The sequence below is a fragment of the Nyctereutes procyonoides genome, unplaced genomic scaffold (assembly GCF_905146905.1).
Source record: "Nyctereutes procyonoides isolate TBG_1078 unplaced genomic scaffold, NYPRO_anot_genome, whole genome shotgun sequence".
Classification (NCBI taxonomy): Eukaryota; Metazoa; Chordata; class Mammalia; order Carnivora; family Canidae; genus Nyctereutes; species Nyctereutes procyonoides.
The window spans coordinates 49,753,781-49,779,553 of NW_026575049.1; the positions used below are offsets into that span (position 1 = coordinate 49,753,781).

The following is a 25,773-nucleotide window of genomic DNA, read 5'->3' on the forward strand; positions in this document are numbered from 1 at the left end:
GGGATCAAGTCCCTGCATCAGGCTCCCCACAGGGAGCCTGCTTCTCCCTCTGTCTATGTCTCTGCCTCTCTCTGTATGTCTCTCATGAATAAATAAAGTATTTTAAAAAATAAAAACATAAAAATTTAAAAAATAAAATATCACAGATCAATCTTCATGACAATGAGCGCCAAGTAACAGTCTATATTATTTGCCTCCATTGGAACTCATCATGTCAAACATTAATTGAAATAAATAGACCATGTTGAATGCCTACTATGTGCCAGACACTGTATCAGGTGCCTGGGGTAGCTAAGGGTGAGCACTGTGGCTTAGACAGGCTGTCATCAAAACAGTGCTTCTTTAGATGGAACTGATCTTTTTAGCTATTTAGCTCTTCATACAGAATGGACCCCACACAACAACAACTGGTGGCTAAAGATATTTTACACAATTTCCCTCCCCTACTGAATTAATATTAAAGCTAGTGCCTCTTTGCCACTAAATTTTTATGCCCTTATCAAGGCTAATTACCTATTTTTTGCAATGTATTAATATTTGGTCATTCATTATCTTTTTATTCTTAAATGTCTACAGTGTTTTTTTTCCAATATAAAATTGATTTACAAAGATGACCAAAAATGCCTGCTGTCTTTTTCTACACAAACAGTTCTTACTTACTTGGCAAGGTAACTACAAGTTCAGGAACCTCTCTCCAGAAATTCAAGTTTTTCAGTTCACCAAAAGTGGTCAAATTCTGACTTAAAACATGCAACAAACATTATAAAATAACAGTAAGGCAACAAACTGATTTCTACTAGTACACATTGAGTATATTTAGTAATAAATACCAAATAGAAGTTGACAGAAGTAAAGAAACCAAAATATTTTTCTACCTTCAAATTTCTTTAAAATAGAATTCCTTTGTATTTTTTTTTCATCTAGAATAACTTCACAGACCTTAAGAAAAAGTATTGTTAAAACAGTATCATTTATGTCATTCACGTAAGTATTAAATCTCAATGGTATCAGAATTGGTCCTTTACTCTTGGGATATAATTCTTACACGGTTCTCATGATCAAAGCTTGTGTTTCTCAGTCTTTATCTGGTTATCATCTACTCAATATTAAACATGCAAATAGTACTTATTTTGCATAAAGTAGTCTAAAACATTTATACTGATTCCATACTGAGAGCGATGCCAGCCCAGTTCAAAACTGGCCTGTTGGTTCTGAAATTTTAGTCATATTTCAATCATACTAAAACAAAACAAAAAACTCTTCCATGTTTTATATGCTAAGACAGGGTAAATGATAAAAATATTTATAGCTCTAAAATCTCCAGCCACTGGAGGGTATTATGCTGAGTGAAGTAAACCAATCGGAGAAAGACAAACAGTGTATGTTCTCATTCATTTGGGGAATATGAATAATAGTGAAAGGGAATATAAGGGAAGGGAGAAGAAATGTGTGGGAAATATCAGAAAGGGACACAGAACATAAAGACTCCTAACTCTGGGAAACGAACTAGGGGTGGTGGAAGGGGAGGAGGGCGGGGGGTGGGGGTGAAAGGGTGACGGGCACTGAGGGGGACACTTGACGGGATGAGCACTGGGTGTTATTCTGTATGCTGGTAAATTGAACACCAATAAAAATTAATTTATTAAAAAAATAAAAAATAAAATCTCCAGCCAATAACGTATTTTATGCACTTTTAATGAAAGAACTACAGCATAAGAATTTCAAATCAGAACTTTAATTTCTGTTGTAAATAATTATTGGGTAGAAAGAAAAATGTATTATTCTTGTTAGTAATAACCTCCCTAAATAATAATGGAATTCTCTGAAACCAAAGTTGTGACTCAATGTAAATAATGCTAACTGTATATTGAGACAATTCTGAAATAATATACAAGTTGTTTTTGTGGGTATTTCATATTATCAATGCAGAACCTCCAGATCTTTGCATTTTTAAAATATTTTTGCCTAACACTGAACATTTAAGAAGGCCAACTCTAACATTAAACAAATTAATCTATTAAATGAATTGGTCCCTAACTCTTTCAAAAGTTGACGTGCTTTTTATGCTAAATTCTTAAAGTGTGATAAAAATACTAGGGCAGAAAGGGAGCTATCGCTAAGGGATGGTAGAGACATGAAGACTTAACTTGCCCTCCTATGACAAAGCTCAAATTAATGTTACATTAAACCAAATGAAAAAACTTCCTCATTTCTCCATGGTTGTCCATGCCCTGTACTTCTAGGTCTGCTACCTAAACCAACATGGGTACTAAGACAAATGGCAGCCAGGATTAGAAGTATGAAATATAAAATGCTCGCTGCCGTTTGTTAATCTATTCAACAAGCATTTCTTAAGCATTTGCTATTTGATTTCACTTATCTCCCTCAGGTCTCATAATAACACTGCAAAGTGCATATTAGTATTGTCTTAACAGTATTACCTATGAGGATCTCTGAAGTTAAATAGCTTGTCTAAGATCATTTGGTCACTAAGTAGTGGAGAGAGGGCAGGAACCCATTTTCTGACCCTTGGTTAGTGTGGTCTTCCAAAACCTTCTGTACCATCAAATGATCTGCATTCAAGCCCCAGTTCTACTGCTTACTGGCTGGCTACTTGAGGGCTTGGGCAAATCACTTAACCCGTCAGCTTTCTAGTATCTTCACCTAGAAAATGATGAAAATTGGGGATCCAATTTAGTGCCTGCCTTCGGCCCAGGGCATGATCCTGGAGTCCCAGGATCGAGTCCCACGTTAGGCTCCCTGAATCGACCCTGCTTCTCCCTCTGCCTGAATCTCTGCCTCCGTGTGTGTGTGTGTGTGTGTGTGTGTGTGTGTGTGTGTGTGTGTGTGTCATGAATAAATAAATAAAATCTTAAAATAAAAAGAAAGAAAACAATGAAAATAGGAGTATATCACCAGACTGCTGTAAGAATTAAATGCTATAAGACACTTGAAAGTGCTGTAAAAGTTGTTACTTTTGCATATTACTATTTCATGTACTGCCCTCTGGAATGTTAACTGTTTCGTATTACAAATTGATTATTTTTAGTTACAGAACTCCAGCAACTGAGCTATTATCTTGTAAGCTAGAAATTTTCGAAGGATATTTTTGCAGCCTACCAAAGTTTAGGTGGCATCAGAGAAATCTAACAACTTCTTGATACAGGTCTAACTTTCTATATTCCCCAAATAAGTTAAATATTGGCAAAACCTAACCCATTATAATTTTCATTTTGACTAAGTATATACTAATAGGACTTAAATTTCAAAAGACACCCAAGGGTAGTTGGTGGAAAGTCTTCTAAGCTGGCCTGCTAGCATCTCAGACCCCCTCCCAAGAGACAACCAATATTTTTTATCAGTTTCTCATGTATTCTTCCAAAGATATACAGGTGTATCTATTCTCTTTTGCCCAATTTTTACATAAATGGTAGCATTCTACACACATTTCTTCACTTTCCTTTTTTCCACTTAATAGCATATAAGTAACTAAAGAATTGGTTAGGTGGTTGTTTTTTATAGCCTCACTAAATTTAACTTAATCCTCCCCTTGTTAAAGGACATTTAAGCTGTTTTCAAAGCTACAATGAATAATCTTACACATTCAATATTTTGTAGGTATGAAAATATATCTAGTGCATAAAATCCTGGAAGTGGGAATGCTAGGTCAAAGATGCGTATTTTTAATTGTTATAGATATTACCAAACTGCCCTTCACAGAGCTTGAAACAATTTATATTCCCATTGGCACTTAACTCCCCAAACCTTTAACACTATGTATTATGAAACACAGATTTTGTCAGTTTGCTAGCTGGAAAATGGTATTCCCCTTCCAATTATTTTTAGTTTTACTTTGTTATAGATCTTTCTGAGAAGGGATACAGTGCTGATAGGTACAAAAACAAGGTGACAACAAATTAACTCTGCAAATCTCAAAATATTCAAGTCAAATTTTATAATAAATTTTTAAAGAGCTCTTTTTAACCCAGCAGAAAATAATAGGCATTACTGCAAGGTATATTGTTCAGGCTAAATGCAAAAATAGGGTTAAAGCAGAATCAGAAAACATATACATATTCAATTTGTGGTAAGTTACTAAAAGAAATTAAGGATAGTTTCTCTGTTTCCCTTGAGTTTTTAAGTTTGATTTTTTTTTCAATTTAAAAATATTAGGGATTTTTATATATAGTCAACACTGCTATAATGCTTGTTTTTGAATATATGCAAATTTGTTACAATTTGACTGAAATATTAGGGAACAACATGAGCAACTTCCTCTGTGAGAAACACTATGTGAACAAATAAAAACTGCACCCAATAGCATCGAGCAGTGTATGCATCTACAAAGCATGCACATCCTTCAAAAATCTACCAGATAACGACAACAGGGTGGTACTGACATTAGGATAGGCATACAGGTCAGTGGAAAAACACTAAAGATCATGTGTTTATGATCAAGTGATTTTTGACAAGGGTGCCAAAATTACTCAAAGGTGATTTTTTCAACAAATGGTGCTGGGACATCAGGTGAGCCACATGCAAAGAATGAAGGTAGATCCTTCCTTCACACCATATATGAAACCTAATACAAAATAGACCAAAGACCCAAGTGTAAAACCTAAAACTGTAAAACTCTTAAAAGAAAACATAAGAGTAAATCTTTATGACTTTGGATTTGGCAATGGTTTCTTAGATAGGATCCTAATACATGCATAAGCAACAAAAGACAAAAACTGATGAATTAGATTTCATCAAAATTAAAATCTTTTGTCCTTCAAAGGACACACTGAAGAAAATGAAAAGACAACCCACAGAAAGAAAAAAAATGTGCAAATCATGTATATGATAAAGGATTTGTATCTATAATAAGTAAAGAACTCTTACAACTTAATAGTAAAAAAGACAAACCCAATTAAAAAATGACCAAAGGATCTGAAGAAATATTTCTCCAAGGAAAATACACAATTGCCAACAGGCACATGAAAAGATGCTTGACACCATTAGTCAGTAGGGAAACACAAATAAAAAACACAAGGAGATAACAAACCACACCTATTAGGATGGTGATAATCAAAAAGCCAGATAATAACGACTGTTGGCAAGAACACAGGATGACTGGAACCCTCATACATTGCTGTGGGAATGTAAAATGGTGCAGCAATCTTGAAAAACAGTCTGGCAAGTTCCTCAAACAATTAAACAAGTAACAATAAGATCCAGCAATTCCACTCCTAGGCATATACTCAAAAAATAAATAAATAAAAGCATTATGTCCATACCAAAACCTGTATACAAATGTTTACATCTGCTTAGTCATAACAGCAAGAAGTAGAAACAACCCAGATGTCCATCACTTGATGAACGGATAAAAAAATGTGGTACAGAGTCACCCAATGGAATGTTACTCAGCCATAAAAAGGAATGAACTACTGAATAGATGAACCTTGAAAATATTATGGTTAAGTGAAAGAAGCCAATCACAAAAGATCACATATACATGATAACATTTTTATGAAATGTCCAGAACAGGCAATCTATAGAAACAGTAAAGAGATTAGTGGTTGCTTAGGGCTAGGGGAGAAGGGATAAGGAAGTGATAGCTAAAGAATATGGGGTTTCTTTTTTGAGATGATGAAAATGTTCCAAACTTGACTGTGATGGTGGCGGACAACTTTTGTGAGTATACTTGAAACCACTGAATTGTACACTTTAAATAAGCCAAGTGTATGGTATTTGAATTATATCTCAATACTACTTAAAAAAGTCCATCTCCCTGGGTTGCTGGAAGGGAGGGAGGCCAGGGGGATGGGCTAAATGGGTGATGGGCATTAGAGGGCACTCGTGATTGAGCACTAGGTGCTGTATGTAAGTGATGAATCACTAAATTCTACTCCTGAAACTAGTATTACACTATATGCTAGCTAACTGGACTTCAAATAAAAACTTGAAACATAAGAAAACAAAAACAAAACAAAACAAACCAAGCCCCAACTCTCAGCTCCCTTAGCTTCCTTCACATGTATGAGTCACGCCTTCCACATCTGGTCCTTAATTTCCCATCAGATCTCCAACAACCCTCTGTTACCACTTCATAATAAGTTATGAGTGGCAAACTCTTCCCTCACTACTTCCAAAAACAGATTTCAGGTTTTTTTCCAAGGAAAAGGACCATATTCCTTATAATGTTTTTCAATTTCTTACCTATTTAACATGTATAAAACTGTACTACCATTTTAATTAAGTTCCCATCTTTTTTATGTTACTGTCAAGGTTTTTGTGTGTTATCCTATCTTTCCTAGAGCCTCTGTATTTTTTATTGACTAATTTTGCATAGAGTAGGGATTTCTAGAAATGCATATGCCATACTATGGGAGAACTAATTGCAGAATCAGATTATACACACACACACACACACACACACACACACACACACACACACACCATTATCAGAAACACAGTTTAAAGCTGGATAAATAAAAAAAAAAAAAAAAAAAAAAGCTGGATAAATCACCAAGCCAAACCTATAACGTTTCAACTGGTTTTCACTGCTTAAAAATCTCAAACTAAAATGCTAAAAGAAATGAATGCCATTAAGGGATACTATGGTAACAATGTGGGAAAAAGTTTTCAGTGATTACACTTTTGCTTTCTAGAGACATTTATCAACACTGTAAGATGGTTCTGAAGGGAAACGATATTCATTTCAAAAGGAAGGAGTCAGTCATTTATAGAGCCTAGCTACTAGCCAGCATGCATCCTCTGTACTACTTGGGCTGTTCCCTTCCAAATCACAACAAAATACCGCTTTCATTTCAGTTTCTTTGGCTTTGTTCATAGGGATGTCTTTCCCTTTCCCCTTCATCTCACCAAGTCTCACATTCCTGATCCAAATCCTTTATAGATCACTGCCCACTCCAGCTCATTCGTTAGTGGTTTCCTGCCCCTCCAAGTTCCAACAACACTTACTATCTGATTTACACAATCTTAATCTCATAGTTTGTCCATTTTATTTTTATCCCTTTGAACAGACAACTTCTCAGGGAGAGAATCATGGCTAACATTTCAGAATGCACACAAAGCTCCCACAGCATGGAGCCAGCTTGCACAGCATGGAGCCGAGTAAGAGCTCTGGACGTTTTTGCTACTGGGTGATAAAAAGGACAAAATCACCAGCATCAAATAACCTCCAGCTTTCTTAGATATAATTTAACCATTTTTTTCCTGATACGAACCATTTCAATACCTTTCAAGAAGCTAAAATTTTAACTTAGCTGTGCTGAATTTATTTATGGCTGCTAAGGAAATAAAATCCTATAAAACTTGCACTCAGATGTCTTACCACAAAAGAGGCTAAACAAGAAATTATAGTTGTCACCAAGCATTTTTAGATTGTAGACTTCAATTCTACCTTATAAGATGTATAGAAGCAATTTTATCTGCAAAAATTTTATCACAGTAACAAATCATCCCTGAAAAGTGGTTTTCAAGGCCCTTTTTGAAAGCAGAAACCTTTCTCTTTTTTTTCCCAAACAAAAGGCTAAATGGAATCCTACCATACTGAAGAATACCAGAGCTGATCTTGCTAAAGTGGAAGGAGAAGCCTCTAGATCTACCTGCTTGAGTCCCCCTCAAATGCATACAACCCATTCCCTACCCCCAGTCCCCAACTGCAGTGGGTCCCTAAGGCATCCCTTAGAACCACAGAGTTTTGAAAATTACTCTCAGAATAATCAGAAAGCTGCCATGGGTAGAAAAACACTACATTAATTTTTTAAAATTTCAAACCACTAAAATATAAAATTAAAACTTACCCATTTCTACTGAATACTCTTAGCCATGCTTTGATGTTTGGTCCTAACAAACACAAACACGGTACAGTAGTAAAAGTAGACAAAATAACTGCAAATAAAAATGTTTCCAACACCAACCTAGGGGAAAAAAATTAGCAATTTTTAAAAAAGCATTAAAGGCATGTACACACATAATCTTGGTTACTTAAACAGATTTAACATAAAAACATTTTCATATACTTTACTTTGAAAGGTAAGATGCATCCTACTAAAATGATAACTACAAAAAAGTTTTACTACCGAAAATACAAGCTATAAAAAACAATCTAGCAAATATCTGCCTTTAATGACAGAGTTCAGAAGTGTTAAATACCCTCTGATCCATATGAGACTCTCCACTGCAAGAAACTCCATTTTTAGATAATTTTCTTTCTGAATAGTCTCTGGAAATTTCTCTGCAACCACTGGTTTAACTCTAGCTTATACTGGAGACACTTGGAAAGCTAGAGAAACTAAAGATTGAGGGGCTGCACCCCTAGAGTTTCTGAGGCCTGGGAATTCACTTTTGATAAAATGCTGATGCTGCTAGTTTTAGAACCATTGTGCAAAACATTCATTCCATTCTAAAATGGATTAAATAAAACCATTACAAAGGTCTTGTCCTCCCCTCTCTAGAAAAGAACTAGCTGTTAATTTAGTATGTGTATGTATATAATTATGTGTAAATATGTATAAAACTACATACATAGCTATATGTGTCACATCACTTGTTTCACCGTGATCTTAATCACTGCTAAATGAAGTTTCTCAATTTATGATGAACATTGTATTAAAAATATTCATGAATTTAGTTTTTTTTAAAAAAACTGGTCAGCTTTGAAAAAGTGTTGAGTTAAATTTAAATTTTGCCTTTAAACTATCAACATTAGGTTATAAATAATTAAAAACAGGAATCTATTGACTTTTTTTTAACAGGTTTTATTTATTTATTCATGAGAGACAGAGAGAGAGAGAGAGAGAGAGAGAGAGAGAGAGAGGCAGAGGGAGAAGCAGGCTCCCTGTGGTGAGCCCCATGCAGGACTCAATCCCAGGAACCCAGGATAACCACTGAGCCACTCAGGAGTTCCTCTATTGACTTTTCTTAAGACAAAATATTTTCAAGCACTTAGTTACTATTTGTAACTAATTTATACATATCATTATAAGTAAGTTCCCTTAGAGGTTCTAGGGGCCACACATTTATTGGTATAGTTTCTCATCTACCTACCCGCCCCCTTTCCACATGCAATGGGGTAATAGAAGGCTAGGTAATAGAAGTAGTTAATGAATTGAGTTATTCTTATTATTAACTAATAATAATTAAGAATTCAGTTACTCTTAATATTGCTATGAAGTAACGTTACTAAGAAAGGGCAATGATGTCAGTATCCTTCTGTGATCCAGTAATTAAACACACCATGGTTCTTCTTTCACCCCCAACAAAATCAGTGCTTTGTTTAATAAACAAGTGTTTTAAAATATAATCGCCTTTAGGTAAAAATTTCAGACTTACTCTATGAGTGGTGCTCCATATAGAACAAAAATTACATGAAAGAAGAAACATGACATAAGAAAGTAGATACAGCATTTCAAAAATCTGGTTACCTAAAAAAGAAATGAGAATGATCTGAAGACTCAAGACAATGCCTAGAGGACAGCAAATGCTTCCACTTTATCTACAAATACAACTTATTCCCATGCGTGAAACAGTTGAACATTCTTTACTTCAGGCAGCCTGACATCAGATCCCATTTCCTGTTGCAGTCAGGTATGCAGTCCTCCAGAGAGCCCCATAAAACAACCTACAAGTCACAAACCATCCCCTATATTCCACCCACCCAATCAGCACTAGAATCAAAAACCATTTCTGTTTCTACGGTATGTATTGAGTATGTTACTACTCAGTATTTAGAAAATATTTTACCAACAACAGAACGCTATGATACAAAAAACACACAGTCCTTATTATGTGACACAGGACATTTTTGCAAGAAATAAATGCTATACTTTTTTTTTTCATTAAAAACAAAATCCCTAAGAAAACTGTACCCAAAAAAGCACTATACTAAATAATTCCCCAAATTATATTCATGTGATTATATGATGCACATGAAAAAAAGACCTGAATGTCTGCAAGTCAGTGCAGGACTACTTGATTTGGAGCTTAAGAAGATCTAATTATATAACAAAGAGTGAGCTTTTTAATCATAGGGCAGTAAATGTGTTTTAAATTACCTAAGAGAGCTTACACATAGTATTACATAATGTTAAGTGAGGACTCTATTAATTTAAAGTAATAGCCAAGTGTTCTACAATAGTGAATATTTCAAAAAACAGATTTGATATATGAAAACTTTAACACCGTTTAGTCAAGGAAGGCCATGTTCAAAACAAAGCTACCACAGAGACTTATCTTGTAATTTTTTAAAAACCCATTAAGTTTCTTTCAGAAATGGAAAAAAATAAATGAAGATAAACTGAAATGTCTTACAAAGTAAACTTTATAAAGATATGATTGCTACATCATGTATTTATCTTCAATGGTGACCTAAGACATGACTATCTAGGTTCATAATGCTGTAATATCTACCAAAGACCTAATTCCACAACTGATGCATGACAAGGATCTATCCAAACATTGTGGGCAACCTTCCAGCAAGGACAGGCTACTGATTTGAGAAAAAAAAAAAAAAAATCAGGTTCTCTTTACTCACTGTAAATAACTACATGAGTACTTGACTTATACTTTATTCTTGTATTCAAAGAAACACCACCTCTATCTAAAAATCAATTACCAAGAAATAAGGCTTACCTTGTATGATACTGAACTTCTTTTAGAGGATGCATTTGGTTTCACTATTAAGTATAACACTAGATTGACGGCAGTTACAAAAACAGAACAGATGCACAACCATGTCAAGTGTGTTTCCAATATTGAGAAATTCTCCAAGAAGAACGATGGAATGCAGATGCTTAGGATAATTGAAAATATGCACAAAAGATGGGTATACAGTAGTCTCTTGATATCAGTATCTTTCATGGTGTTTTCTCGAGACGCTATCTAATGAAAAACAAATTAAGAGCATATCCAATAATGATTTTTTTCCATTGTCTAAATGCTCCAAGGCCTAAAAGTAAGCATGAACAAATCAATTTTCTATGCGCAATGAGTTTCAGAATATGGGAAGATGCATACGTATAAATATACATGTAGACTAGTTTGGCTCAAAAAGGTCTTAGAACCTAAAAAGGCCAAACTTAGTAATTTCTTAAATATTTGTAACCAGTTTCTGTAAGGGGGTCATGTACTAAGACCAATTAAGGGATTCGTTTCCTTTTCTTTTTCTTTCTCTTTTTTGTCGAAATCACAACGGTGAAAACAAACACGCAGTGATTAATGATTTGCTCTGGTTGGAAATATAAGCTATGCATTCTCCGATCCATGGATACACTCTGACTAAACTGCCTTTTTTTCTTCTTCGAAACCACTAGGGACCCTTGTCTAACATCACAGTAGTTCACCTCTTCTGGCAAATGACAAGCAATACCAAGTGCACACTTCAGTACTCAAATGGTGGCCAGTGTAATAAAGGCCAAAGAACATTATGCTAAACTAAGGGATTCCCAATGCTCCAGAAATACCGAAATGACAATGTCCGTTACAGGTGCTGGGTTCCAATCAAAAGTAGGGCATAACTAGAAGAAGAAAGATCTTTCTTTCTCTCTATAAAATACACATCGTGGTATGTATAACATATATGTTTATTTATAAATTACCTAACACAGAGCTTATACATAGTCCTGGCTAATATCAAAGTAACAGTCCACATGTTACCCATGTTACACCCGTGGTGAATATTCCAGAAAAACAAAAGGGCAAGTCAAGGCCTTATCTTTACAGCTCTGGTCTAGCTCACATTATAATTTTCCAAGGCAAATATTCTACTGATAAGGAAACAGGCTAAGTAAGGCACGTTGGGAGACATGTCCAAGGTCCCAAGCTCCCAAGCACTACAGCCACGTCAAACCCTCGCCTCTTTGACATCAATCTACACACCAGGGACCGAGAAGAGGATGAAGAGCAGGAAGGGAGGAAGGAAACCTCTCTGGCAGATCCGCTGACCAAGGGGCAGGGGCGCAGGATCCGGAATACACCGTCTGAACGGACTATCCCTTCGGGGATCTTTCTGGGCCGCTCTCAGAATCCCAAGTGATATGGGCAGATGAGGCTCTAACACACGGAGCAGCACCCAACTGCTTACTGAATGAATGAACGAACGAGGAGAAGAGGGTGCGCCAAAGGTCTGCCCCCCCCCCCCCCGCGAAAGCAGCCCCGGGGGTGGGCCCTAGCGAGCACACCCCGACGGCCAGGGCCCGCGCCCCCGCCCCCGCCCCCGCCCCCGCGGTCGGACCCGGCCCGGGGCCACCGCCCTGGAGGCTGCGGAGCTTACCTGTCCCCGCAGCCCCCCGCCAACCTCGGCCGCTCGGGACTCTGCCCAAGCCTCACCCGGCGCCAGTGTGAACGGGGGCGGCGCGCCGAGAGCAGAAGCAAAAGGGCACGGGCGCGGAGACCAAGCCAAACGGAGCGCCACGCACAGAAGGACGCATCCGAGGGCCGGGTCCATCGGGGCTGCCCCGGGTCGCGCCGGAAGGGTGGCCCTCGGACGGGCGGCGGGCGGCGGGCGCCAGCGGCCGGGGGCACAGACGCTCGCGGTCACGTGGGCAGTGGGTGGGGGCCGCGGGCACCCCGGGAGGCTCGCGCGCCGGGCGGGCGCCGCTGCGCTTACCTAACTCTCCCGCCAGCGGAAGAGAAGCGTGAGCTACTACCTCCCACCATCAGGTACGACTCGCCGCCCTGGCCAACGCGCAGGCGCAAGCCTGTGGGGCGGAGACCCAAGACGGCACAGCCAATTGCAGGAGCGGAGGGGCGGGCGATGGGAGAAGCCCCGCCTCCCACGGCCTTTCAGGTGTGGGATGGGCGGGGCGGAGGGCGGGGCGGCCGGAAGCGGATTTTCGTAACCCGGAAGGGGACGTCTGCCCCGGCTGTTGTGTTGACATCCTCGAGCTGCTGCTGTTTCTGCGGCCGGGGGAAGCGTCGGGGAAGGATGGTGTGCGAGAAATGTGAGTTAAGGGGCTGAATCTTTGGGAGGAGGCCAGGAGAAGCTAGCAGGAGTTCTCCGGGGACTTCGCCTTTTCTTGGTCTTTTCTTTCGGCCACAAGTCTCTGATTCCAGCCTTTGTCCTTTATCCCTTTGACCGTTCCCGTTGGTTTTGCATTCGGAGTGTTCTCACTTTTGTACTAATTTGTCTATTTCCTTTGCCTCCCCCAGCCCCACCCCGGGATTTCATCCCATACAGCTTTTGACTGGCTCCTTAGCCTCACAGACCCTCAGGATTGGAATGGATCTTAAAAGTCATTTTTACAACACCCAGAGTTTCCAGATATAGCAGACATTTAAAAAATGAATACTTTTTTTTTTTTAGGAAAAGTATATCCCATGCAATATTTGAGACTTGTCTTTGCTTGCAGCTCCTTAGTACTGAAAGTGCTTTGGCTTACCTTTAGGACATGACAATACTAAAACACCATTCATTGTTTATTTGAAATTTAAATTGAACAGGGCATCCTGTATTTTAACTAGCAACCCGAAGTTAGCATCCTTAAATGTTGGCTTAAATGTTCTTTGCATGAATACCTGAGGTCTTGAGGCAGGGTTCAGAAAGCGTCACTACCTTCAAAACAGTCTGCGTAGATGCCACTGGCTTTTAGAAAGTTCCTTCCTGGGCAGCCCGGGTGGCCCAGCGGTTTAGTGCCGCCTTCAGCCCGGGATTGTGACCTGGGGTCCCACGTCGGGCTCCCTGCATGGAGCCTGCTTCTCCCTCTGCCTGTGTCTCTGCGGCTCTCTCTGTGTGTCTCTCATGAACAAATAAATAAAATCTTTAAAAAAGAAAGAGAGAGAAAGAAAGAAAAGAAAAGAAAAAGGAAAAAAAGAAAAGAAAGATCCTTCATCCCTACAGTTGCCAGGCAGTGATTCTAATGCAAACCCTTGATGTTTCTGGAAAGTATCTTAGGATTTCTTTGATGTCACAGACTGTCTGTATGTTTTAAAACGGCTGTCATATCCCTAAGTCTCTTTTTCCTCAGGCTAGACTTTTCTGAACAAGATTTCAAGTCCTCTTATCTGGATTAACATTAACTTCATCAATTCTGTTTATATTCTCCCCTCCCCCCCCCAGTAGATAAACCTTTGAACACAGGCACCCATGAGTTTGAATCACAGGTTTTACATTATGTAAAGGAATAAGCATGGTGAATTGCCTAATATTTCTTGGCTCCAGTTTTCTCCTCTGAAAAATGAGAATAATACATAATTTATGGGGTTTTGTGAGAATTAGATAATGCAGGTAAAGCCTGATATAAAAGTGCCTTAGTGTATACTCAAAAACTGGTTATTCCTATCATAACTCCCAGTATGTGGCACTCAGCATTAAACTCTGCTCCATTTTATGAGGAGTAGAGTGGGACTGATATTTTCATTTTTCTATGCTTTACATCATCATCTCACAGGAAGCTTTTAAAAGATTATTGCAGTTCTACCAATTGACATAGGTAGAAGTCACCCATTTAAAATGTGCCATTCTGTTATTTTTAGCGTATTCACAGGGTTGTGCGACCATCACCACAATCAATCTTAGAATATTTTCATTGCTCCAAAAAGTACATTAAGCTGTTTGACATTGACGTCCTTTTAACTCTACTCCATCCAGTACTTATGAGGCTTTTGGTTTTGCTTGTTTGAGTAACTGACTTACATATATTTAGGTTATGCACCTTCTCCATGTCTTTTCTCTTATGTAGGGTAGTTCCTAAACATGTAAATTAGCCTTCTTTGTAATTTGTGTTAATTCGGTACATTTTAACTTTAGAGGCCTGGCATTCTGACGGGCTTAACTTGTTTTGTGTGATGTTCTTTAACACCATAAGTGCTTTTTTCCCAGGAAAATTGAGGATACTGGGCAAATTGTGAGAGGTAATTTCCTAAGACACATAAAAATTTTGAGAACCCAAGATCGGATGTGATGTTAAAATACACATAGTTTGGCTCTGGGACGTGATATATGTCATAAAAGGTCATTTGCTTTTTACTTCTCTGCACTTCTGAAAGTCTGTATTATTTCTTTGCTCTAATACCTTTCTACCTTCTATACCATCTTATTCCCCAAATAAAAATAGACTCTTAATTCAAAGACCTTTCTTTCAGTCCCTTTCTGCTTCTCTGTGACTTTGAAACTTGATCTAGATTCTCTTTGAATTTACTTCTCTTCTTCTTTACCATTATAATCTCCAAGTATTCTTATTCTCCCTCTCCCTTAAAGTAGATATTTCCCAGTGATCGGTATCTGCCCTTCTTTTGACTCTTTGTTTTGGAAATATCTGGCTTCAAGTAGTTTATCCATGCCAGTGAATGTCTAATCCACATCTCCAGCCGACTTCTCTCTATACCAAGACCAATAGAAGAAATTTCTCCAGACAATACTGGGAGCCTTCATCTGGTTGTTACATAGTAGTTTAGTACTTCCAAGACTGAATTTGTCATCCTGCTTTATAAATCTGTAACGTCTCTTCCATCATTTAATGGCATGGCAGTCCTCCCCGTCACCCATTCATAAAGCCTTATTCATCTCTCATTCGTTCTGGTATCCCTTTGTCAACCTGCATCCAAACACTTGCCTGTCCTGCTATTGTTACTTCCATTCAGTAGCTCATATTTTTCCTAGCCTCTCATTTACCCCTTAAATAACCTACCTGAGGTCCCCATCACTCTTTTGAGTTAGACTAATGTGATCCCCTCCCAGCTCCTTTCTCTTCAAACTGTGCTCTGTCTGCTTTTGCCTCTTCTCTCCTTAAACTGTCCTGCATGCATGTGAAGGCCACTGGGGAAAACTCATAAATGAACCAATTGGTACCACTAAAAGTGTATAATTCCTATTCTCCAAGATCTTTAATACTATTCATTGGTCTTTTTTACTTATCTTTAGTCAGCCCTCTTGCCCTTTGTCACTAGTGACTATTCCAAACTCTCTAATCCCTTAAATTTCCCCCACCTTCATCTACCTCATCCTCTGTTGACAAATACCTCCTTATAGGTATAAGACAAGCAAGATAATTAAATGGGAACATCGTCAACTTCTTTTACGATACCTGTAAACAGATCCACATCCATACTCATTTACTTCTTTCCCTTTCTTTTTCCAAGAAAAATTCTACTTGTGTCCTTGTTGCCATCCTTCCATACCTCTTTATTTCTCACTATATCCTTTGGAATGTTTAATCAGCTCCCCTTCCATATAAAAATGCTCAATTAAACCCTGACTCCATCTTTCATTCTTGCATTTTTGTCACCTTTTCTTTTCATTCATGCAACAAGTATTACATTCCTACCAAATGCTAAACAGTAGGACCAAAGGATAGAGACTGTGTCTTACCATCCCTTCATCATTATGCCAGGGCATGGTTTAGAGTAATCACAACAGGCATTTGAATTGAACCTAAATATAAGTGCGCTCTATCATTTCCTGAATTTAAAGCCTTTAATAAATACTCAATGTGCAGAGAATAATTTGGGGTTTTATATTTGGAGCCCGGATTCAGGATGACCCTCCACAATGAGGTCTCAGCTTATCTTTCCAACTTTATTTTCACTTACTCTTACCTTCACTCTGGCCAAACCAAGCTACTTTGCAAGACCACATGTACCCTTAGCTCTCCATGCCTTCATTCAAGATACAGCCTTTCTCTAGTTTGCCTTTATCCTCTCTCCTCTGTCTTCACAATCCTATTGCCACATCCAGACCCTCTTCCTGTCTCCTCCAAAGGCTTTCCTGGATTTCCCTAGCTCAGGTTATTTCTTCCCCGATGGTATTTCTCCTAGTACTTTAGCCATCCATTACTATGCTTTTTATTTTCTAGTTTATATTTTGGTTTGAATGGTTCTTTTTCAGAGGTCTCTGACCTCTCTAAAAATCTGATGAAAGCTATGGACTCTCTTTTTTTTTAATTTATTTGTGCACTTGAGGGAGCACAAGCAGGGGGAGGGGCAGAGGGAGAGGGAGGAGCAGACTCCACGCTGAGTAGGGACCCTGAGATCATGACCAGAGCTGAAGGCAGACACTTAATTGACTGAGCTACCCAGGTGCCCTGAAAGCTATGGACTCTTACAAGAAAAAAAATGGATATACAGTAGTTTGGTATACAGCTTCATCCTGTCCACTTGTCTTCTGAGGTCTAGCCATGGAACCCAGACTAAGGACTTCTATTAGAGAAAATAGTATGTTGATATATTCCTTGAAACCTAGAGCTTTATCTTATTTATCATTTTATTTTTCTCTGAACTCTCTATAGTGGTTTATATATCATAAGTGCGTAGTAAATATTTATGGAATAAATATGTGTACCAGATTTGTTTAGATTTTTTCAGATTTATTTAAAGCATACATATACAGGGAAAGCCTGCCATTAGCCACCATACTGTACAGATTTTACTGGGTCAGGTACCCATTGCCCACAGTTAGTATCTTCAGTCTCAGTTCGCAGCCCGTACCCCAGCATGAAAAGGCTCCTACTTCAAGACAGTGGTTGATACACTGAACTTTAGGCACAATGTAGTGTATTTATTAAATAGTAAATCCAAATTCCCCTTACTTTTACTATCTTGTTATAACAGGTGAAAAGAAACTTGGTACTGTTATCACTCCAGACACATGGAAAGACGGTGCAAGGAATACCACAGGTATTTTTCCATTTGGGAAAGAGAAGTTGAATCTGGTACTTCCTGTGACTAATGTTTTAGCTTTTACATTATTTGTAAAAAGAACTTTTTTATGTGCAAAGTATTCTATATTTTTTTAATATTTTATTTATTAGAGAGAATGTGTATGCAAGCAAGATATGGGGGTGGGGGGGACAGAGGGAGAGGAAGAAGCAGACTCTCCACTGAGCAGGGAGCTCAATCCCAGACCCTTGATATCATGACCTGAGCTAAAGGCAGCTACTTAACCAACTGAGCCATCCAGGTGCCCTCATCTCCTAAATATTAAAGAATTCCAGATCCCCTAACAATTTAATCTTTTTTTTATTTGTTAGGCAAGAGATAGCAAAATCATGAAATGATTTTCAACCAATGAGTAGATCATAGTAACTGATTTGATTCCACTTTATTAAAGTGTGTATTCTTCCCTCTTCACCTGACTTTTATAAAAATTCATGAACAAATCATTCACACATTTACATTTTCACCATCATATCATTATACATAGTTGAGATGTTTCTAAAGGGAAGGAAAAGAAACACTTGTACTGTATTCAGGGTCTTTGGCACCACAGTAGTGACTTCAAGATTTTACACTAGATAAATTAAATGTAGACCCATCCCTAAAGTCCTCTTGAGTCTGAGAGTCTGAGAAATAAAATGATTATCCACAGTTTTACTGTTTCATAATAAATGTTTCCTTTTGAAGTAATGTCTTAAAAACCTGGCTATTAACTGAGGATTTTTGAAAATTTTTATATAGGATATTCTAGTGGTAGGAGGTCAAAGAATGAACTCTTTGTTAAATGTTAAATGTATATGTTATAGTGAAATGTGCAGAAATAACCTACTAAAATACATGTATATCTTGATTTAGAAAGTGGTGGAAGAAAGTTGAATGAAAATAAAGCTCTGACTTCAAAAAAAGCAAGGTAAGTATAGAAGCAGCCACTCCACCCGCAGGCATCTGACTTTCCACTCTTTTTGGTCTTAAGCATACCAGAATGAATTGGGTATGCATCATTTTGTCATGATAAAACTGGTCAATAGTTCCTAGCATGCAAAGCCAAGCTATCTGTTATAACCTGCTGGCTTTACCCTGCTTCTCCTCAGTGTATCAACATATGAAGATATTAGAGCTATATTTTTTCATATATATAATTTCAGCAGAAAACATGACTTTTAGTTTATCTTGTTCTTTTTTTTCTTTTGAAAACTGGTTTCTTGCCTTATCCCTAAAATAACTTTGTAGTTTCATTCAGGTGCTTCAGTGTGGTATGTTTTATAGGACTAGTTTTAGAATAATATTGCTTGGTTTGGTTTTATTTTAGGTTATTTTATCTAGTTCTTAAATAACATACAAATCGGAGGCAATAGATGTGGACAGATCAGAAGCTCTGAAGTCAGCCTTAAATTTGAGTTTAGACTGTCCCTGTCTAGCTCTGGGACCTTAAGGAAGGAAGTGAAGCAGCCAGTTTCTTGACTTTTTTGAACTTTACTTTTTCATCTAAGAATGGAGATAAAAGTGTCTCCCACCCTAAAAACCACTTTTGAACTCTATGCTTTATTATTTCCAGTCTTAAAAAAATCCATGAACCCTTCCAGTGCCACCCCATTTCCTTGCTTCCCTTCACAGCAGAAGTTTTCAGAAGCCTTATCCAGATGCTTTCTCAGTGTTTTTAAAGTTCCATTCTTGACTTCAGCCACTCCAGTCAAGGCTTCAGCCCCACCAACCCATGCAGCTGTTCTTGGCAGGATCACACCTAATGGACTTCTCTATTCTCATTGTATTTAACCTTTGTAATGACTTGCATTTTTGCAACCTTCTATTCTCTCTCTCTCTCTCTCTCTCTCTCTCTCTCTCTCTCCTCTCTCTCTCTCTCTCTCTCTCTCTCTCTCTCTCTCTCTCTCTCTCTCTCTCTGTATAAACTCTACCCCCAATGTGGGACCTGAACTCAAAGTCTCAAGATCAGAAGTCACATGCTCCATTGACTGAGCCAGCCTGATGCTCCTGCAACCTTCTATTCGCTTGGCTCTGGAATACCACACTCTTTTTTCCTCCCAACTCACTGTTCCTTTTCAGTCAAGTGCCTCTAGACTCAGTCCTAGACCTTTCTCTTTTTTTTCTGTTTATAAATGTATAATCTCTCCTCAAGTGACTTTAGTCTAATGGCTTTAAATTCAAACTGTATGTTAATGACTCCCAGATCTATACCTCCTGTCCTGACTTCTCCTCTGAACTCCAGAAATATATCCAACTACCTACTTGACTTATCAATTTGGTGTCTAACAGGCAACCTCTTGTTCCTGCAGTCTTCCAACCAGATTCTTATCATCTACTACTGTCCAGTCCAAGCCTTTCAAGCCTAAGACCTAGAATTCTGTACTGATCCCTTCGTTTTCCTCACTTCCCTTTCATCAGCAAGTTCTTTAGCTCTGCCACCAACATGTAACTGAATCCACCTGCTTCTGTTTATCTCACTATTATTACCCTCTTCCAAACCACTGGTTATTTCTTTCTTAGATGCCGTAAGATCTTTCCATCTTTCTGCTTCCTCTCTAATTCTTTAGAGTTCGGTCTCATAGTAGCCAAAGAGGTCCTTTAAAGGGCACATAAATGCTTTTCTCAGAACCCTGCATTGCTTTTCTTTTCACGTAGAATATAATCTAACCCCTCTTTCACTTGCAAGGTTTTCCATGATCCCGCCCCTCCCACCTCTCTGAATTCCTGTTGACCAAATCCTGCATTAAATAGACCAAGCCTACTCCTACTGGAATTGGTTCATGCTTGCTGCTCCCTCCTCCTAGAGCCCGTCCTGCAGAGCTTACTGTAGGGAGTGGGTCCCTAACCAGCATTTGAATTAATGTCTTCCCTCCTTCCCCTCATGTCTACCACAATATCCTGTTTGAATTTTCTCTACAAGGCATATCACCACCTGAAAAGCATGTTTGCCTTTATATACTGTCTTATATACTGTCTGTCCTTTACCTATTGGTCTTTTTTTTTTTTTAAAGATTTTATTTATTTATGAGAAATGCAGAGAGAGAAGCCGAGACACAGGGAGAAGGAGAAGCAGGCTGCATGCAGGGAGCCCGATGTGGGACTCGATCCCAGGTTTCCAGGATCACTCCCTGGGCCGAAGGCAGGTGCTCAACCACTGAGCCACCCAGGGATCCCCTACCTATTGGTCTTATTAGAATGTCAGCTTAAGTAGGGCAAGAGGCTTTGTCTGTTAGATTCCTCTTTTGTATGAAAACAATGACAGGCTTATGGTAGGCACTCACTATATATTTGCTGAATGAATAAATACCCGTTTCTTGACATTATCCCAAGGATTAGAAATAATAATAATAATAATAATAATAATAATAATAATATTTTTACTGCCTGTAGTGCCTGGCACTTAATGGCGCTTATTAAGTAATGGATATAAAACAGCATAGTAGACTTAATCTTCAGTAAAGCATCATACTAAGTATTACTCTGACTTACCGATGTCCCCTATGACCGTTCAGTTATTAACTATGTCATAATTTTTATAGATTGTACAGTTTTAGATACTTCCAGTTCCTTTATGTTCCCAGCCTTACTCCAATATCATTAAGAAGTAGCTATTACTTCGGATACTCTAAATGTCTCACTTTGGAAATTGTACTATTGTATTACATGAATCTAAGATACCACATTTAATAGACATGTCATTGCTTTAAGAAAGGAAAAGCCCTGCCAATTAATTGTAAGATTTCAGACATACTAAAATGGGCACCTTAGAGATTTTATTTATTCATGACAGAGAGAGAGGCAGAGACACAGACAGAGGGAGAAGCAGGCTCCACACAAGGAGCCTGATGTGGGACTCGATCCTGGAACCCTGGGGAGCCACCCAGGTGTCCTAAATGTGCACCTTAGAATAAAATGTGAAGTGAAAGTAGTCATCCATATGGCTACATACAAATCGAGCTTTCTAAAAAGAGTGCACAGTAAAGTGACATTCTTTTGGGTTTGGAAAAATTAACCTTTGAAAATGAACTATTGTATTATATCCCAAGAGAAGAAACCAGGTCTAGGACAGTGTTGGTATTCGGTATATGAGTATTGTTACAAAAGTTATGGCCAATTTAGGGGAAATTATCTTCTACTCCATTCACTATAAAGTGGCATTTTTATGTAGTAGAAACTCTTTTATGCAAAGGAATCAGGTCAATTAATGGAAAATGTCAGCTAAAGGAGGCAATTATTAAACGATACACTTACTGTAAGTCACAGCACATCACAGCACATGCATTCATCAGTCATTTGGCACTGAGACAGGCTTTTTGAGTATGAGTCTACTGATAAGAGCTTTCTTCATCATTTACCTTACATAAATCATAACCAGAAGGCTCATTTGCAGTATCTTTCAAGCGGAGCAAGAACTGACATACTTGCAAAGTGCCAAGTCCTTCCACTTACAATCTTACCCCTATTTTGAAGTTGCCTCACCGAATTTGGTGGCAGTTCAGTGATTCACACTTATCTAGCCATCCTAAAGCATTCTCATAGGTTTTTTTAAATTTTTTATTTATGTATTTATTCATGAGAGACACAGAGAAAGAGGCAGAGACACAGGCAGAGGGAGAAGCAGGCTCCACGCAGGGAGCCTGATGTGGAACTCTATCCCAGGACTCCAGGATCACACCCTGGGCCAAAGGCAAGCACCAAACCGCTGAGCCACCCAGGTGTCCCCATTCTCATAGTTTTTAAGAGAATTGGTCACTCTTTTTGCACCCACATTTCATCAGTTTCCATAGTATGTAACTATATCACACAAATATATGGGCAAATACAATTCATAGAAACAGGTTTGGGATTAAGTAACTGACTCTTCATAAGCATGCAACTCACATGGAAGGGGCAGCAGTGTGCAGGTGCGGTGAGAGGAGCCAGCTGCAAGTGTGCCTGTCAATTGTAGAGTTTGACAGAGGGAACGAAGAGCATGGATTAATCCCATTTGTTGCTTAAGGGAGGTCATTTAAGTGTTCTGTTCTATTATACATCTTTTTTCTCTTAAAAACACAACTCTAGATTTGATCCATATGGAAAGAATAAGTTCTCCACTTGCAGAATTTGTAAAAGTTCCGTGCACCAACCGGGTTCTCATTACTGCCAGGGCTGTGCCTACAAAAAGGGTAAGTTTCTTTCGAAACCCATTTTTTTCTATTCATATCAAGGAGTAGCCATTCATAGATTCTGTTAGTCAAGTGTTCTTTTCTCTAAGGCAAGATAAAACTTAGAACTTGTTTCTAGTTACAGGTCTGTGCTTTCTTTTGCTCTACTCTCACACTGTTAACTTGCATTTTAAACTTTAGGAGTGACTTAAATAAACCAACTGTTGATAATAGATATTTGATTGGTATTATTAGTTGGTATTATGATTTGATTGCTTACATGTTTGTTTATTTGTTTTAGGCATCTGTGCAATGTGTGGAAAAAAGGTTTTGGACACCAAAAACTACAAGCAAACATCTGTGTAGATATATTGATGACGTTTCTGGCTTTCTACATGATTTTACATTTTGCTTTGAATTTTCAAGACATAACATAGGTGTTCAAGTTACAAAATAACACATTTTAAGACCATATCAAACCGAGGAAGTTGGTTGGTATTCATTTTTTTTGCTCTTAAGCAGTTCTAAAAAAAAAGTTCTAAACAACAACGGAATAGTTTCCTGCCATAGTTCTTTTCCTCACAAACATCCTACTGAACTAGAGTAACTGGCAAATTTAATGAAAAATATTTTCCTGTTTCTGTAGATGCTTTTTATTTATCATTGTTCATATAATTCTTATCCTCATCACTCTGCTTCACAGGGCATTGAAATATCTGAGACCATTATAGCTGAATAGTTCCTTAGTCATTAGCCCAGACCCAAATCGCAGTTGTATTTATGATACCTTTTATTCGTTCTTGAAGCCAAAGTGTCAGTACCTTTTGTCTGAGAATGAGAACACAAGAGTCACCCCATGTGTGTCCAAATGAATACACTGAATTTCAAAAAAATATATTTTATGTACATTACCTTGAACTGTCATGAAAGCTAAGAAAACAGTGCTCATCCATGGGAATGTGTAATGAATGAGTTACCACTCTTGAGAAAAGCTCCTTGAAGCAAAAAACAAACTTTTTTTTATCTCCCCTCCCACCCACCAAAAATAAATAAAACAAAACCAACATTTTGGCTCTTCTTTTATATATAACACGACTGCTAAAAGATTACTTTGAGGTCAAAGATTTTTTTCTTATGCTGCCTTCAGAGGTTTAGGACTTCTGCTTTTGAAGCTTGCAGCCTACTATGGGAAACCAAAAACATATTTCCTATTGCCAAGTGCAGTAGGTAAAAATACACATCATTATAAAATATATAGGATAAATAACTGTGATATACATGTATAGATACTACACTTCTATTTGTTTTTGAATTATGATGGAAAGTACTTAAAGTTTTAACTGTTTCATTTACCTGTCATGTTTTTAAAATAGTGTTTCTCTAGGCTACATTGCTATTCTTATCCGCAATGATCATAAGGATGATGCAAAATACAACAAATATAGCTCTGGGACCAGGAAGTATCTTCTCACATTTTAATCAATTAAGGTTGTTTTGTTTTGTTTTGTTTTTTATTAAAATCAATACAAGGGGGACGCCTGGGTGGCTCAGTAGTTAAGTGTCTGCTTTCGGCTCAGGGCGTGATCCTGGAGTCCCGGGATCAAGTCCCACATCGGGCTCCCTGCAGGGAGCCTGCTTCTCCCTCTGCCTGTGTCTCTGCCTCTGTGTGTGTGTGTCGTGTCTCTCATGAATAAATACATAAAATATTTTTTAAAAATCAATACAAGGAACCTGTAATAGAATCCAGTTAGAGAGTGGTCCAGATCCATTGGGTTGGTTGACTCTGGGAAAGTACAATTCTCAGGTATCAGCTGGGATCTAGACTTCCACAACTCGTATTTCATATTCATGCCTTGTATAACTCCCTTCCAGAAGTGATCTACTGGCCCGACTCCAGTTCTTCTGCGAAGATTTTCATTAGTTTTATACTCAGGATAGACTCTTAAGTGTTACAAATCTTCATATTATTGAAACAATAATATAACTGCCATAAATTGAATAAAATTTGTTAAATGAGAAGGAAAATCCCCAAACAAAATGTGAACATAAAATTTTTTTTTAAAAGGAAAGCAGAAAAACAAACTATAAGGGACATCTGGGTGGCTCAAGTTAGTCGTTCAACTCTTGGTTTGGGCTCAGGTCATGATCTCAGGGTTGTGAGATCAAGCCCCATGATGGGCTCTATGCTAGACGTGGAGCCTGCTTAAGATTCTCCCTCTCCCCCTCCCCCATCTCTCTCACTCCGGGATCTAAGAAAATAAAAAAAATATATAAGACGACAGAATTAAGACTAGCTTTTATCAAACAAAATGTAAAAATGATAAAATAATGTATTTTTTAAATCTCAGATTGTATTTAAAATATACGTGTTAGAAACAAATGCCAGTAGAACACCTTTAAGTACATTCATTCATAGAATATGCAGCCATCAAAATGATGTAAGAATTACACCTGTGCAGGGATGCCTGGGTGCTCAGTGGTTGAGCTTCTGCTTTCAGCTCAGCATGATCCCACGGTCCTGGGATTGAGTCCCACATCAGGCTCCATGCAGGGAGCCTGATTCTCTCTCTACCTTTGTCTCTGCCTCTCTCTGTGTGTCTCTCATGAATAAATAAATAAATAAAATCTTAAAAAGAACAGAATTACCCCTTCAGAAGCTTGTGTGCAAATACAAAAAAGATAGTTTCTCTGTGGAGTGGCTGAAGGTTGAGAAAAGAGACAACCATTTGCCCTCATGCCAACAACCTAATACATTTTAGTTCCTACCTCACTTATGTAAGAGACTACTAATTATACTGTCCTAGATATAATATTTATGTGCACATGTATGTATATGTTCTGAGAATTTTAAGTAGAAGAAACCCACATTGTTCTGCATTTTGGCTCTTAATGTTTCTCATGTTTGATTTACCATCTTCTCTATGTCTCATTAACTATTTTTTCTTGACCTATCTGACAGTACATTGCAGACCTATGCTTTTGCCTTTAA

General features: G+C 38.1%; 2 protein-coding genes across 4 annotated transcripts in view; one reads left to right on the forward strand and one right to left on the reverse strand.

The window, feature by feature from the left end:
* Positions 1-12,754, reverse strand: part of PIGF (phosphatidylinositol glycan anchor biosynthesis class F) — a 35,825-nt gene extending 23,071 nt beyond the window's left edge. Inside the window, exons 1-5 of one of the 3 annotated variants that reach the window (XM_055328001.1) lie at positions 12,281-12,349; positions 11,887-12,090; positions 10,642-10,890; positions 9,343-9,434; positions 7,812-7,928 (exon numbers count right to left, since the gene is read on the reverse strand). In XM_055328001.1, coding sequence (XP_055183976.1) covers positions 7,812-7,928; positions 9,343-9,434; positions 10,642-10,869 — 437 coding nt within the window. In that variant the 5' untranslated portion in view covers positions 10,870-10,890; positions 11,887-12,090; positions 12,281-12,349. The other 2 variants (XM_055328000.1, XM_055327999.1) reach the window with 2 other exon arrangements.
* Positions 12,755-12,862: 108 nt separating this feature from the next.
* On the forward strand, positions 12,863-23,848 carry CRIPT (CXXC repeat containing interactor of PDZ3 domain). The gene is made up of 5 exons (XM_055327783.1): positions 12,863-12,950; positions 17,554-17,619; positions 18,514-18,568; positions 22,702-22,805; positions 23,086-23,848. Exons 1-5 carry the CDS (start codon positions 12,935-12,937, stop codon positions 23,148-23,150), a joined length of 306 nt encoding a protein of 101 aa, XP_055183758.1. The 5' UTR covers positions 12,863-12,934; the 3' UTR covers positions 23,151-23,848.
* The last annotated feature ends 1,925 nt before the right edge of the window (positions 23,849-25,773 follow it).